This window comes from Orycteropus afer, unplaced genomic scaffold (genome assembly GCF_000298275.1).
Source record: "Orycteropus afer afer isolate SDZICR_OR568_19922 unplaced genomic scaffold, OryAfe1.0 scaffold00027, whole genome shotgun sequence".
In the NCBI taxonomy this organism is placed as follows: Eukaryota; Metazoa; Chordata; class Mammalia; order Tubulidentata; family Orycteropodidae; genus Orycteropus; species Orycteropus afer.
In genome coordinates this window covers 2,618,476-2,632,029 of record NW_006921614.1, presented here as the reverse complement: position 1 = coordinate 2,632,029, position 13,554 = coordinate 2,618,476, and the positions used below count along the sequence as shown (strand labels likewise).

The following is a 13,554-nucleotide window of genomic DNA, read 5'->3' as shown; positions in this document are numbered from 1 at the left end:
GAAGTCTACACTTACAATCCTCTAACCTAATCAATGGAAGAGAAGAACAATTCTGATTGACAAATAATAACTTTATCTCATCTTTCCTCCTCTCACTGGCTGATAAAGTAATCGCATGTAGGCACTTGAAACGGAAGAGACAGAGCACTCTTCTTCTACTAAACATTTAATAAGGACTCCAGCAGATGTTTCTTTCTTCTAAGAGTGCCACTGAATATATTGCTAAGCTTCAACAGAGGTTAAATGGTTTGATAGGAATATGCTGGGGGAGGAGGGCACAGAGTCAATGTTTTCTCAGTAATTTGTTACTATGAAGTTCAAGTTCTTAAAAGGTTGAAAATTTTGCTAGGTCCTTCTCCATCTCAGCATACTGTGCTTTCAGCCTCTCCATGGCTTTTCTGTGCTCTTCGTCCACTTCAGCCTGCTTGTTACGTTGTTCTCTCATGAAATCCTCCCACTGAGTTATATGCTGGTTTTCACTGGCTAGTAAATGGTCATTATGAATCTGGGAAAAGAAAATATGATAGTTACATGACATTTGCCAGACAATTATTTTATATGCAGAAGAGACATAAACATAACTTTATCTCTTGATTACTGTAACAATCAGCTTGTATGTTTCAATGAAATAATTTTAATGTCCAACAAAAATAAGGCAGTAGAAACTTCTACAGTGTCTCTTATAATAACTGAACATTGGTATTCACATTTCTGAATTCTCAAAAATGTCTATTATCTTTAAATGACAAAATCAAACACGATTCAAATAAGTATTCTTATCTCTATATCCTGAAATTTCATTTAACGGCAAATAATGTTTTATGAAGCTTAAATAATAAATACTAAAATCATTACTATAAGAGATAGTGTATGTGTGTATATATACATATATATATTACATAAAATATTTTTTAGGAGTATTAATAAGAATTGTAAATTATTCACCATTGACAGAGAATCTAAGAAATCTCCTCTGGTTCAGGTTCATTCCACAAAACAAACAAACACCTAAAATATTTGTGTTAAAAAGTCTGAGATGTTCTCTAATAGGTCTATGTAATAATAGAAAGATTTTTTTCCTACTGAGTACCACAACAATAAAAGATAGAAGATTTTAGAAATCTTTTTTTTTGTATAAATTTAGTTTTCTTTGTCTCCCCAAAAAGTAAAATTTCAATCATTTCCTTTGAATATACACAACAGAGAATAAAGCAGAAGAATGAAGTATGATGAATTTAACTTTCTCTGCTGCATATATTCTGCATATGTCTTTAAAAGTTAAGTTCTGATACAGGCTCAACCCAATTAAACAAACAAGCAAAAACTGTGACAGATGCAAACCATAAAAAGCAACAAAGCACCCAAAGTCATTGCTAATTCCAGAATATTAATTCCAGAGCTCTAATAAAAAAGAGATCACTGGTGTTCTTAGATGCTACTAGGTTCAGATGCTAGCTACCAGAAAATTAGCTAATGGAAATAGATGGAAACAATGTTTCATGAAGTCCTTAATATCCTTGCTGTCCTATTTCCCTTCTCATCTGGGTCATGATGAGAAGCAAGATGAAGATCTGGATGAACCAATGTGCTCTAAGTACCTATGGAATACATATTTCTGTTCTCTGCTTTGCATAGCTTATCTACTTCTCAGAATCCCTCTTTTACAATTACATTATTCTCGTTTCAGATGAAGAAATAAAGGCTTAAACCAAACCAAACCCATTGCCATCAAGTCAATTCTGACTCACAGCTGCCTTAGAAGACAGAGCAGAACTGCCCCATAGGGTTTCCAAGACTGTAAATCTTTATGGAAGCAGACTACCTCATCTTTCTCCCACGGAGCAACTGGTGAGCTAGAACCGCTGACTTTTACATTAGCAGCTGAAAGCTTTAACCACTGTGCCATCAGAACTCTTTAAATAAAGGCTCCCACCCAACTCACTGCCATCAAGTCAATTCTGACTCAACAGCAATCCCCAGAGGATTTTCAAGGCTGCAAACCTTTATGGAAGCAGACTGCTTCATTTTTTTCCCGCAGAGTGGCTGGTGGGTTCAAACCTCCGACCTTTTGGTTAGCAACCCCAATACCACTGGAGCACCTTTAAAGAAAGGCTCAGGGACCCTAAACTGATTTCTCCTTGGTCACTCAGCTATTAAGTTATAGATTCAAACTCAGAGCTTTCTGACACCCAAACTTATGCTTTTTCTATCACCAAGTGCAAATCAGATCATTCCAGAAGAAGTTTTACACAGGCATCTAAAAGTCCCTATTATCAGACAAAAAATGCTCTTGCAAGAACTTCTTCTACAAGTTCATTGAGAGCCCCTCGGTACCTAGGATTTTCAAATGAGAAGAAGCTGAAGCAAAGCTGAAGTCTAAGGTTAGTCCTCATTCGCCTACAATGTGTCCTATGAAACTTTGGGATCACAAAAGACATGTTACCGGTGAGGAGAGAAGAGTTAGGAAGGGATGTGCTAATCAAAAAAATATGGAAAATAGTTTAAACAAAATTTAACATAATACTTTTTTACTCTTCAGCTTATGCAATGTAACTCCCCAAAAGATGAATAAAGCATCAATAATTAAACTCTTTTAATGGAATTCTGGCAAACACTAATAGAAGTTGAAACTTTTCTTTTAAAATAAATGCCAGAGCCAGCCTAGAAAGTGAAGTAAAATGCAAATAAATGTCATCAAAATGGTATCTTGCTTCCAATGTAAATTAATTTTTAATAAAAACAGAGACTAGCAAATAGGCATACTCAGATGTTATTTGCTGTTATTAGTTGCTATTGAGCCGATTCAGACTCAAAGTGACCCCAAGTGTGCAGAACAGAACTGGCTTTTCAAGGCTACCATCTTTTGGAAACAGACCACTAGGTCTGTCTTCTGAGGCACCTCTAGGCTGGGGGGCACTGCTAGTAGCTGAATGCTTAACCACTTATGCCACCCAGGGACTCCTAATATTATTTAATAAATTATTATTATTATTTTTTAACTGAAAAGAGATACTTGGCTCAGTTGACCCAGCCTGATTTGGACTACATGGCAATAGTTCTGATTTCCACTTCCCACTAGGCAGCACTTCATCCAATGTGGCTCAGTAGCGAAAAACGCAGGTTTGGAGGCATATAAACCTAACGCCAAATCTGGCTCTACCTGTTACTAGTTACATGACCCTGAGAAAGGTAAAGTTTCTTTATCTTTAAAATGAGGAAAATTATATTTTACATTCATAAAAAAATATTTATGAAGATTAAAATAAAACATGTTGCCTTAGTTATCTAGTACTGCTATTACAGAAGTACCACAAGTGGATGGCTTCAAGGAATAGAAATTTATTCTCTTACAGTTTAGGAGGCTAGAAGTCTGAATTCAGGGCACCTGTAGTGCCTAAGGCACTTGACTGCTAACCAGAAGGCTGGAGGTTCAAACTCACCAGCCACTCTTCGGAAAGAAGGTTGGGCAATCTACTTCCATAGTGATACCGCCTCGGAAACCCAAGGAAGGGTCGCTATGAGTTGGGCCTGACTCGTCGGCACATAACAACAACAACAACACAATAGCTCTAGGGGAAGACTTTCTCTCTATGTCAGCTCCCTGGGTTGAGGAGGTTCTCAGTACAGGGATCCCATGTCCAATGGACACCCCCCACACACCCACCTTGGCTCTTCTTTTTTGGTAGTACTGAGGTCCCTCTTAACTCTGCTTGCTTGTTTAAAGTCTTTTATATCTCAAGAGAGACTGACTCAAGATACAACCTAATTCTGTAGATTATATCCTGACTCAGTAACATCATAGAGATTATGATTTATAACACATAGGATAATTACATCAGATCACAAAATGGAGGATAACTACGTAATACTGAAAATCATGGTCTAACCAAGTTGACACATAATTTGGGGGATACAATAACACAACACATGTCAAGTTGCTAGCTCAGTGACTGAGGTGCTTAATGAAAGGTTATTATTATTATCATTATTATTATACAAATCACAAGCAAAACTTTCTAGAGGGAAAATCGAACTAATTTTATCCACTCTCCCATTTAAGTTTTCCTTTCTGTTAATTTTAGTAATTTAATTTTTGCAATAGATTCTTAAAGTAATTCAAGCAACACAGATAGTTCAAATGAATAAAGTCTTCCCCTACCCTTCTATACTCAATTCAAAACTCCCTGTATGCACTATTAACCACTTAGCTACAAGACTTTAATTCAGATGCCACCAAAGACCAGTATCTCCATTCTGTAGATTCAGAATTTTATGATTAAAAATATATACTTTCAAGTAATTTTCACATTAGGCATATCATTTCTTAGACTAAGAGTCTGGCGAAATGAGCTGAATGCTGGACTCCCTAACTCAGAGGAAAATCTACTCTTGCTTTCTTATCACAAAGTTTTAAAGTCATTTACCATTATCTTTTCTTATCTCAGTCTACCACCTTTAATAATGGGCCTGCATTCCTGCATTCTTCACAACAGGGTCCCTGAGAGGCTCAAATGGCTTGAACTCATCTACTAACAGAAAGGCTGCAACTAGAACCCACTTAGCTGTGCTGCCACTGCAAAGAAAATCTTGTGAATCTGCTTCTGTAAAAGTTACAGCCAAGAAAATCCTACGGACTTCAGTTCTACTCTATAACCAATGGGACTTCCATGAATCATAATTGACTTAAAAGCAATGGGTTTGTTTTTGTCTTTTTTTTTTCTTTTTTGTTATACATTCTTGTACTGACAACACTGAAGTCCTCATCTATAAACAAAACTCAGCTACTTGGAAATATCATTTATTTGAAACAGAGTTGAGATCTACATGGTAACACCTATTAAGCCATCAACACACACACACACAACCCATAACAATACCACAGAGTGCATTTACAAACACTGCAGTTCTCAACAAAAACTCTTCTGATTTGGAACCTGTTTGTCCTATTTTACACACAATTCTAATCAGTGTAGTTAATTGGTTTCTAAAGCTACACCATATTAGAAGTAATGAATTGGGAAAGAAAAAGATGATAAAGAAGACAGGTAGAAAGGACAGGCATCAGCGCTACAGCAAAGGAGACAGATACAAGAGGACAGGAATGCTGTTCAACATTCTACAATGGAATGTAAGGGAGAAACAAAAAATTACCTGGCCCAAAATGTCAATAATGCAGAGGCAGAGGAACCATAGCCTAAGGGAAAACTGAATAAGTTACCTAAGGTGCAAAAAGAATTTTGTAACATCTATCAGAAATATACATGTCATTAATTTTGCATATGCCTTACAGAGCTATATGAAAAACAATTTACTTTGGTAAGAAGTATCAGTATAACAACTGTCAATAATGACAGTAGGGGCAGCTGTTGTCAGAACTGGTGAAAAGGTTGAACAGAGGAGGTATGTTCGACCTCCACTTCACAGGAATCAGTCCTGGGCTGTTTATCTTAATTCTCCTCTCTCCAGGTAAGACGCTGTCCACATGCCATTATATATTTGTTAAGCCACATGATCTCACTCCTCTCCTGGAAAAAGAAAATCTATAGAGGTATAAGCAGTTCTAATAACTATTTTTGGACAAGATGAATGACAGCACTCACGTTTATTTTCTTACCTCTAGTCTAGTTGAATAGGGTCTCAAAAGTTAACACTGTGCATGAACTTAATTTTAAGTTATTGACAGTTATTAAGTTATTCACCTCATCTCCTTTGAGAATAATGGTGTTTTTAAGAGCCAGTGAATTTAACAAACTAATCATATTTTCATTTGGACACTATTCTTAGTGCCAGTACCCAAAAATGCCTCTATGTTAGTTTTCAAGACATGTGTCCAATAACTGGGGAATGTGCATTTATTCTTCTAAATGTACTTTTATATATCAATTGTGGGAAATGTGATTTGGATGAATGACGTTTATCTTAATTTACTTCCCACTGAATTCCACAAATTGTCTTGACATAAAAGAGTTAATAATTAATGACAATAGTCTATTTTACTTAATTATCACTCCCATCTTTCTTTATTCTAAGAGCCATTCAAATACACAAAATGCAGTCAAGAATATAACCAAGGGCAACAACCATTATTAGGTTCTAAAATGGAGGCAGGGGGTCAATTTTGCTTTATATATATTTGCTAGATGTGAAATTAAATTTTATCTCTATGTCATATATATATATATATGTAGTCTGAGACTTCTCTGACATGTCAAAGTTTTGAAATAAAACATATGGTAGTAAAAAAAAAAGAAAAAAAAAGGGCATATATGATCTGTTAATTATATAAGCACTAAAAAGAAATAAAGACTTAAGAATAAAGGTTTATTGTCCAAGTAAGAATATAAAACATTTTTACTTTTCTCTGAGCTCTGTCTGAAAAATGCATCTTTGTGTGAGTTTCAGATGGTTACTTTCATTAAATTACCCAGAGAAAAGAAAATAGAGTGGCTGCTGTGTATGAATGTAGATTTCAGACTCCAAGCAACTCCTAGTGAAATACAAAACATTTCAGTATATTCAAAATACTATCTTTTATTATGTATTACATAAAATTTGCCTTAATAACTTTCTCAGATGTAATACCTACAAGAAATGAATTTAAGACTAAAATATTCTAAGGGCTTATTATAAATGGATAGGGTGCCATAAAACTTCACCAACTCTTAACAGACTAAAACAAGGCTCTTAACCACTTATGCCTGAATCTTAAACAAATCAGTGAGCTGACAGAAAAAATGCCGTCTTCCACTTGTATGTTGATTTACAATTTGCAAAGCATGTCCACATAATATTATACAATCTACCTACCAATCCAGCAGGCAGAACAGGTATTTATTTTGTAGATGAGGTGCTTGGAATTCAGGGACTTGCCAAGGACATACAGCTAATAAACAGAACCCCTAGAAACAGAACTTTGTCTTTTCCCATCAATCTGGTAATTTTCCTACTATATGGCTACAACCAAAAGATCAGTGGTTCAAACCTACCATATGCTCTGCAGAGAAGATATGGCAGTCTGCTTCCATAAAGATTTACAGGCTTGGAAACCCTATGGGGGCAGTTCCATCCTGTCCTAAAGGGTCACCATGAGTCAGAATCAATTAGATGGCAGTAGGTTTGGGTTTTTTGGTTTATATGACTTCATAAAAACCAAATGTGAAAATAGTGATGAGAAGAGCTTTTGCGATTTTAATTTTACATGAATTCTGCTTTAAATGACAAGAATTGTCATTTGCTCAGAATTATAACTGCTTTGACTATGTTGTAGAGACTGATACCCTGTGAATGAGTACTCACTTACCTGCTTTAATCATATAACATGTCAAAGAAGCAATGTGCAACATGGAATATCTCTTTTTAAAAGTCAAGAAACTGCACATGTTACAAAGTCTGTGTAGCCAATGTTCAACCAGATGAAGTCACTCCTCTTCTCAAAAAGAAAAATATCCCTTGTTATCCCAACAACAAATCTTTTAATACACCACTGAAGGTCCTCCACAACCATCTTCAGAAATAATCACCTGATACTCTATATACCAGCTGTAGCAGACTATAGACTTCTCACATCTTTTGATCTTGCTTACACTATATTCCTCAACCTGCAGTCTCTCTCTTCCTATCTTTTATCAATTCCTAGTCACCTGTCAGATCCCTGGGTGGCACTAATGATTAAGCATTAGACTACTAACTGACCAGAGGTGCAAAAGAAGAGCCTGGTCATCTGTTTCTGAAAGATCTTGAAAACCCTATGGAGCAGTTCTACTCTGTACACATGGGATCACCATGAGTTGGAACTGACTCAATGGCAACTAGTCACTCATTAAGGTCTGGCTTGAATTCCGCTATCTTCCTAGTAAATTATTCCTTTTGGAAGATCCTACAAAGTTTTGTACAAGTTTATCACAACTAATTTTCTAGCCTATGTTGTATTAGTATTACTAATATAACTGGTTTGGGTTTCCTCTTCTAGATTTTTAGCTCCTCGAGTGTACAAATCACCTTAAACTGAACAAATTTAAATCTCTCATCCTCATTGGCACATAGCAAGGCAGAGGACCAAAAAGTGTATACTATCCAGCCAGCATGGTCCATTGAAGGCCCGATGCCCAGACTTTACAGCATTCTCTGGACACCATGCCAGCACCACACCCTGACACTCATTTCCTGACTATGCTTTGCCTTGTCTTATTATAGATGTGCTCAGTAATGACCTTGCTTCCTGACCTGGCCTGCTAGGACTCTTCTTACTCTTGGGCAGCCTTCCCACCTGTCTTAGAGTCTTTTCACTTTCATCAAAGTGTTGAATTTTCAAACTTTGTATCAACATCTAGAGTTGAGCAGAAGGGGCAGAAACTTTAACCTAGGCAAGATTTAAGTTGAACTATTACTGTGGAGTAACCACAACACATTCCAGAGAAATGGAGATAGCAACATCTGTTGATACACACATGCTAAAAGACATTATTTTCTGAGTGACTTAGCATTTTCAACATTTCTTAGTAAATATATCTTAATTTAGGGCAAAATACTTTGTGAAAACACCAAATTATCACAGGGACTTAAATTCTTAGACTGTTTTCCACATATGAATTTAGTTACAATATAATTCAAATAAGCAAAGCACTGCCCAGCAAGTGATTTACATAATTCTCTGATTATTCATTAAGTAACCTATCCACAAGCATGAAAAGCTTCCTTTTCTTAAAAAAAAAAAAAAAAAAATGCACATAATATACTTAATGGTTCAGGCTCAAAGGAACGATGTAATATTTCCAATCTCGTAGGTATTATTTCTTCCACTTGTCTATCAGTTTGTTGTACTGTGGGGGCTAATGCATTGCTGTGATGTTGGAAGCTATGCCAAAGGTATTTCAAATACCAGCAGGGTTATCCAGGGTGGGACAGGTCTCAGCAGAGCTACCAGCCGCTATAGCTACCAGCCTAAGCAGAAGGATCTGGCAATCTACTTCTAAAAAAATGGGCAGTGAAAACCTTATGAATAGCAGCAGAATACTGTCTCATATAAGGCCAAAACATGAATCCCTCAGGTGGAAGGCACTCAAAATAAGACTGGGAAACAACTGCCTCCTCAAAGCAGGGTTGACCTTAAAGATGAAGACAAAGTAAAATTTTAGGATCCTTCATCTGCTGATGTGACATGACTCAAAATCAGAAGAAACCACTGCAAACATCCATTAACAATCAGAACGTGGACTTACTGATCTGATAAAAATTGGTGGAACCCCCGAGACCACAAACCTTTGACATTCATCAAGCCTGGAACTGAACTCACTTCCATGGCTCAACTTTTGGCCAAACAATAGACAAGCTGAACAATAACACCAGGGAAGTATGCACTCCTTAGAACAACCAACCATATGAGATAGGGAAAAAAGAAAAGGTAGTATTTGCCCAGGGCTCTGAAGGCAGGAAGGGACAGGAAAGAAGGATGATTGCAAACAGTAAACACAGGGGGAAAGTGGGAAGAGTGCTGTTGCATGGTAGGGATTGTAAACAATGTCACAAAGCAAAATGTGTATGAATTGTTGAATGAAAAACCTATATGTTCTATAAACTTTCACTCAAATCACAATAAAAAAATTTCTATGTGGAATAAAATAAGGAAAATTGGAAGTCATCAAAAATGAAATGGAATAAAGATCGACATCTTAGGCATTGTTGTTGTTGTTGTTGTTGTGTGCCGTCGAGTCGGCCCCGACTCATAGCGACCCCTCCTTGGGTTTCCGAGGCAGTATCACTACAGAAGTAGGATTGCCCAACCTTCCTTCTGAGGAGTGGCTGGTGGGTTTGAACCACCAGCCTTCTGGTTAGCAGTCAAGTGCTTTAGCCACTATGCTACCAGAGCTCTTAGGCATTAGTGAGCTGAAATGGATGTTTTTGGTCATTCTGAATTAGACAAATTGAAGAGGAATGGCATCACATTCATCACCAAAATGAACATTTCAAGATCTGTCCTGAAGTACAACGCTCCCAGTGATAATATCCACACGCCTGTAAGGAAGACCAGTGAATATGACCATTATTCAAATTTATGCATCACCAACTAATGCCAAAGATGAGGACACTGAAGACTTTAACCAAGTTCTGCAGTATGAAGTTGATTAAATATGCTATCAATATGCATTAATAATTACTAGTGACTGGAATTAGAAAGGTGGAAACAAAGAAAGATTAGTAATTGCAAAATATGGCCTTGGTGACAGAAATGACTCTGGAGATCACATAACAGAATTTTGCCAGACCAATGGCTTATATATTAGAAATGCTTTTTTTCTACAACATAGACAGCAACTATATAAGTGGACCTCTCCAGACAGAATACACAAGAAGCAAATTGACTACATTTGTGGAAAGAAATGATGGAGAAGCTCAATATCATCAGTCAGAACAAGGCCAGGAGCTGACTGCAGAACAGACCATCAACTGCTTATATTCATGCTGAAGAAAATTAAAATAAGTCTATGAGAACCAAAGTACAACCTTGAGTATGTCCCACCTGAATTTAGAGACTATGTTATGAACTGAATTGACACAACGAACACTAATGATCAACCAGATGAGTTGTGGGATGGCATAGAGGACATCATACGTGAAGAAAGCAAAAGGTCATTAAAAAGACAGGAAAGAAAAGACCAAAATGGATGTCAGAAGAGACTCTGAAGCTTGCTCTTGAATATAGAGTAGATAAAGTAAAAGGAAGAAATGATGAAGAGCTGAAAAGAAAACTTCAAAAGGCCTCTCAAAAAGACAAAGTATTATAATGAAATATGCAAAGACCTGGAGTTATAAAACCAAAAGGGAACAACACACTCAGCATTCTCAAACTGAAAGAATTGAAGAAAAATTCAAGCCTCAAGTGGCAATAATGAAGGATTTTATGGGCAAAATACTGAATTTCTGATGCAATGATCATGAAAAGATGAAAGGACTGCATAGAGTCACTGTATCAAAAAGAATTGGTCAACATTCAACCATTTCAGGAGGTAGCATATGATCAATGGTACTGAAGGAAGAAGTTTAAGCTTTACTGAAGCCACTGGCAAAAAGCAAGGCTCCAGGAATTGACATGTTTCAACAAATAGATCCAACACTGAAAGTGTTCACTCGTCTATGCCAAGAAATTTGGAATACAGCAAATGGAAGAGATTCATATTTATGCCATTCCAAAGAAAGATGACCCAACAGAATGTGGAAATTATTGAACAATATCATTAATATCACTCAAGAAAAATTTTGCTGAAAATAATTCAAACACGTTTGCAGCAGTACATCGACAAGACTTGTCAAAACATCAAGCTAGATTCAGGATATGGAGTGAGGGATATCACTGCTGATGTTAGATAGATCTTGGTGGAAAGCAAAGAATATCAGACAGATGTTTAGCAGTGTTTTACTGACTATGCAAAGGCATCTCACTGTGTGGATCAAAATAAATTACGGATAACATTGTGAAGGATGGGAATTCCAGAGTATTTAATTGTGCTCATGTGAAACCTGTACACAGACCAAGAGGCAGATGTGTGAACAGAAAAAGCAGATACTGCATAGTTCAAAATCAGGAAAGGTGTGCACCAGAGCTGTATCATTTTACCATATTTTTTCAATGTGTATGCTGAGCAAGTAATCTGAGAAGGACTACATAAAGAAGAATGCAGGATCAGAATTGGAGGAACTTATTAACAACCTGCAATATAAAGATGACACAACCTTGCCTGCTGAAAGTGAAAAAGACTTGAAGCACTTCCTGATAAAGATCAAAGATTACAGCCTTCAGTATGATTACACCTCAGCATAAGAAAACAAAAATCCTCACAACTGGACAAATAAGCAACATTATGATTAAACAGAGAAAATATTGAAGTTATCAGGATTTCATTTTACTTGAATCCACAACCAATACCCATGGAACCAGTCAAGAAATAGCATGACATATTGCATTGGGTAAATCTGCTATAAAAGATCTCTTTAAAGTGTTAAAAAGTAGAGATGTCAGTTGGAGGACTAATGTGTGCCATGGTATTTTCAGTCGCTTCATATGCATGCTAAAGCTGCAATGAATAAGGAAGACCAAAGAACTGATGCATGTGAATTATGGTACTGGCAAAGAATATACCATGGACTTGCAAAAGAAAAAAAAAAAATCTGTCTTGTAAGAACTACAGCCAGAAAACTCCTTTGAAGTGAGGACCGTAAGACTTCATCTCACGTACTTTGGACATGTTATCAGGAGGGATGAGTCTCTGGAGAAGGACATCATGCTTGTTAAAGTAGAGGGTCAGTGAAAAAGAGGAAGACCCTTAATGAAATGGATTGGCACAGTTGCTTTAAGAATGGGGTCAAACATAGCAATGATTGTGAGCATAGTGCAATCACACGATCCTCCTCAATGAATTTCAACAATTTATCTATTATTGCATAAAAGACAATAATTTCAGAGAAAGCATCTGTTTATAATATGATGAAAATAAAAGTCTGAGAGTTATATGCTCTATTATTCAAATTTTTTTACCTTTTTTTGTTCTTGTTCCCTCTGCTGGAGTCTACAGACTGAGTGATTAGCTGCTTGCACTGAAATAAAACAGACAGTGGGATTTCAATCAGTAGTCCCTGTTCAAGAAGAATCTTACCTGAGGTGCAGAGGGGAGGATACCTGGATTGTTTTAGATCTCTAAAAAATATACCAAAAAAGAAAGGATTTTAGTTTGGCAGAGGGGATAGTTGAAATGGAAGAAGGTTAGTTTTCCAGTATATTTAGGATATCATAATTAGAACCATCATTTTTGAGCTGCAAGCCAAAAGGGTACCCATGTACTTAATACCAATTACAAGTTGACAATGACTTCATAATTCTCTAAAAAGATGTAAAGTGCTTGATAAATATATCATTTCATTCTGATTATACCTTTGCATTGTCTGTCTGATTCATTAGCTTCCCCCCTTCATTGCTTATTCATAACATGACAACATTTTCAGGAAATACTTAGTATCTAGATTATTTCAATAATTGTCTACTTTCCTTGCTCTTGCTCTTGCCTTCCAACTCATTCTGGCTGCTACCACCAGATTCAACTTTCTCTGGACCACTCAGTCTTTTACCCCTCTTAAAAACCAAAACTCCCAGTAATAATTATAATTATCATTTATTAATTACTAGGAGCTCTGGTGGGAGCATCAATGCATTAGGATGCTAATCAAAAGGTCAGCCATTCGAACCCCACAGCCAATCTGTAGGAGAAGGATGAGATAATCTGCTTCCAACCTTGGAGACATTATAGGGTAGTTCTACTCTGTCCTACAGGATCACTATGAGTCAGAATCAACTTCATTGCAGTGGGTTTTTTTGTTTTGTTTTGTTTTTTGTTTTTTTACTATTTATTGTGATTTGGGTGAAGATTTACAGAGCAAATTCACTTTCCATACAGCAGTTCTCATATACTTTGTCTTATGTCATTGACCACATTTTACCACAATGCAACAGCTCCCCTCCCACTTCCTCCCCATAGTTACCTCTTCCCAGTGTCCATCCCTCCATAC

The 13,554-nt window shown here is 36.6% G+C and overlaps 1 protein-coding gene across 1 annotated transcript in view; it reads right to left on the bottom strand.

The window, feature by feature from the left end:
* Positions 1-325: 325 nt before the first annotated feature.
* Positions 326-13,554, bottom strand: part of BLOC1S5 (biogenesis of lysosomal organelles complex 1 subunit 5) — a 49,318-nt gene continuing 36,089 nt past the window's right edge. The window contains exons 4-5 of the mRNA XM_007935333.1: positions 12,530-12,588; positions 326-505 (exon numbers count right to left, since the gene is read on the bottom strand). Of these exons, the coding sequence (XP_007933524.1) occupies positions 326-505; positions 12,530-12,588 (239 nt within the window). The remainder of the gene's footprint in view (positions 506-12,529; positions 12,589-13,554) is intronic.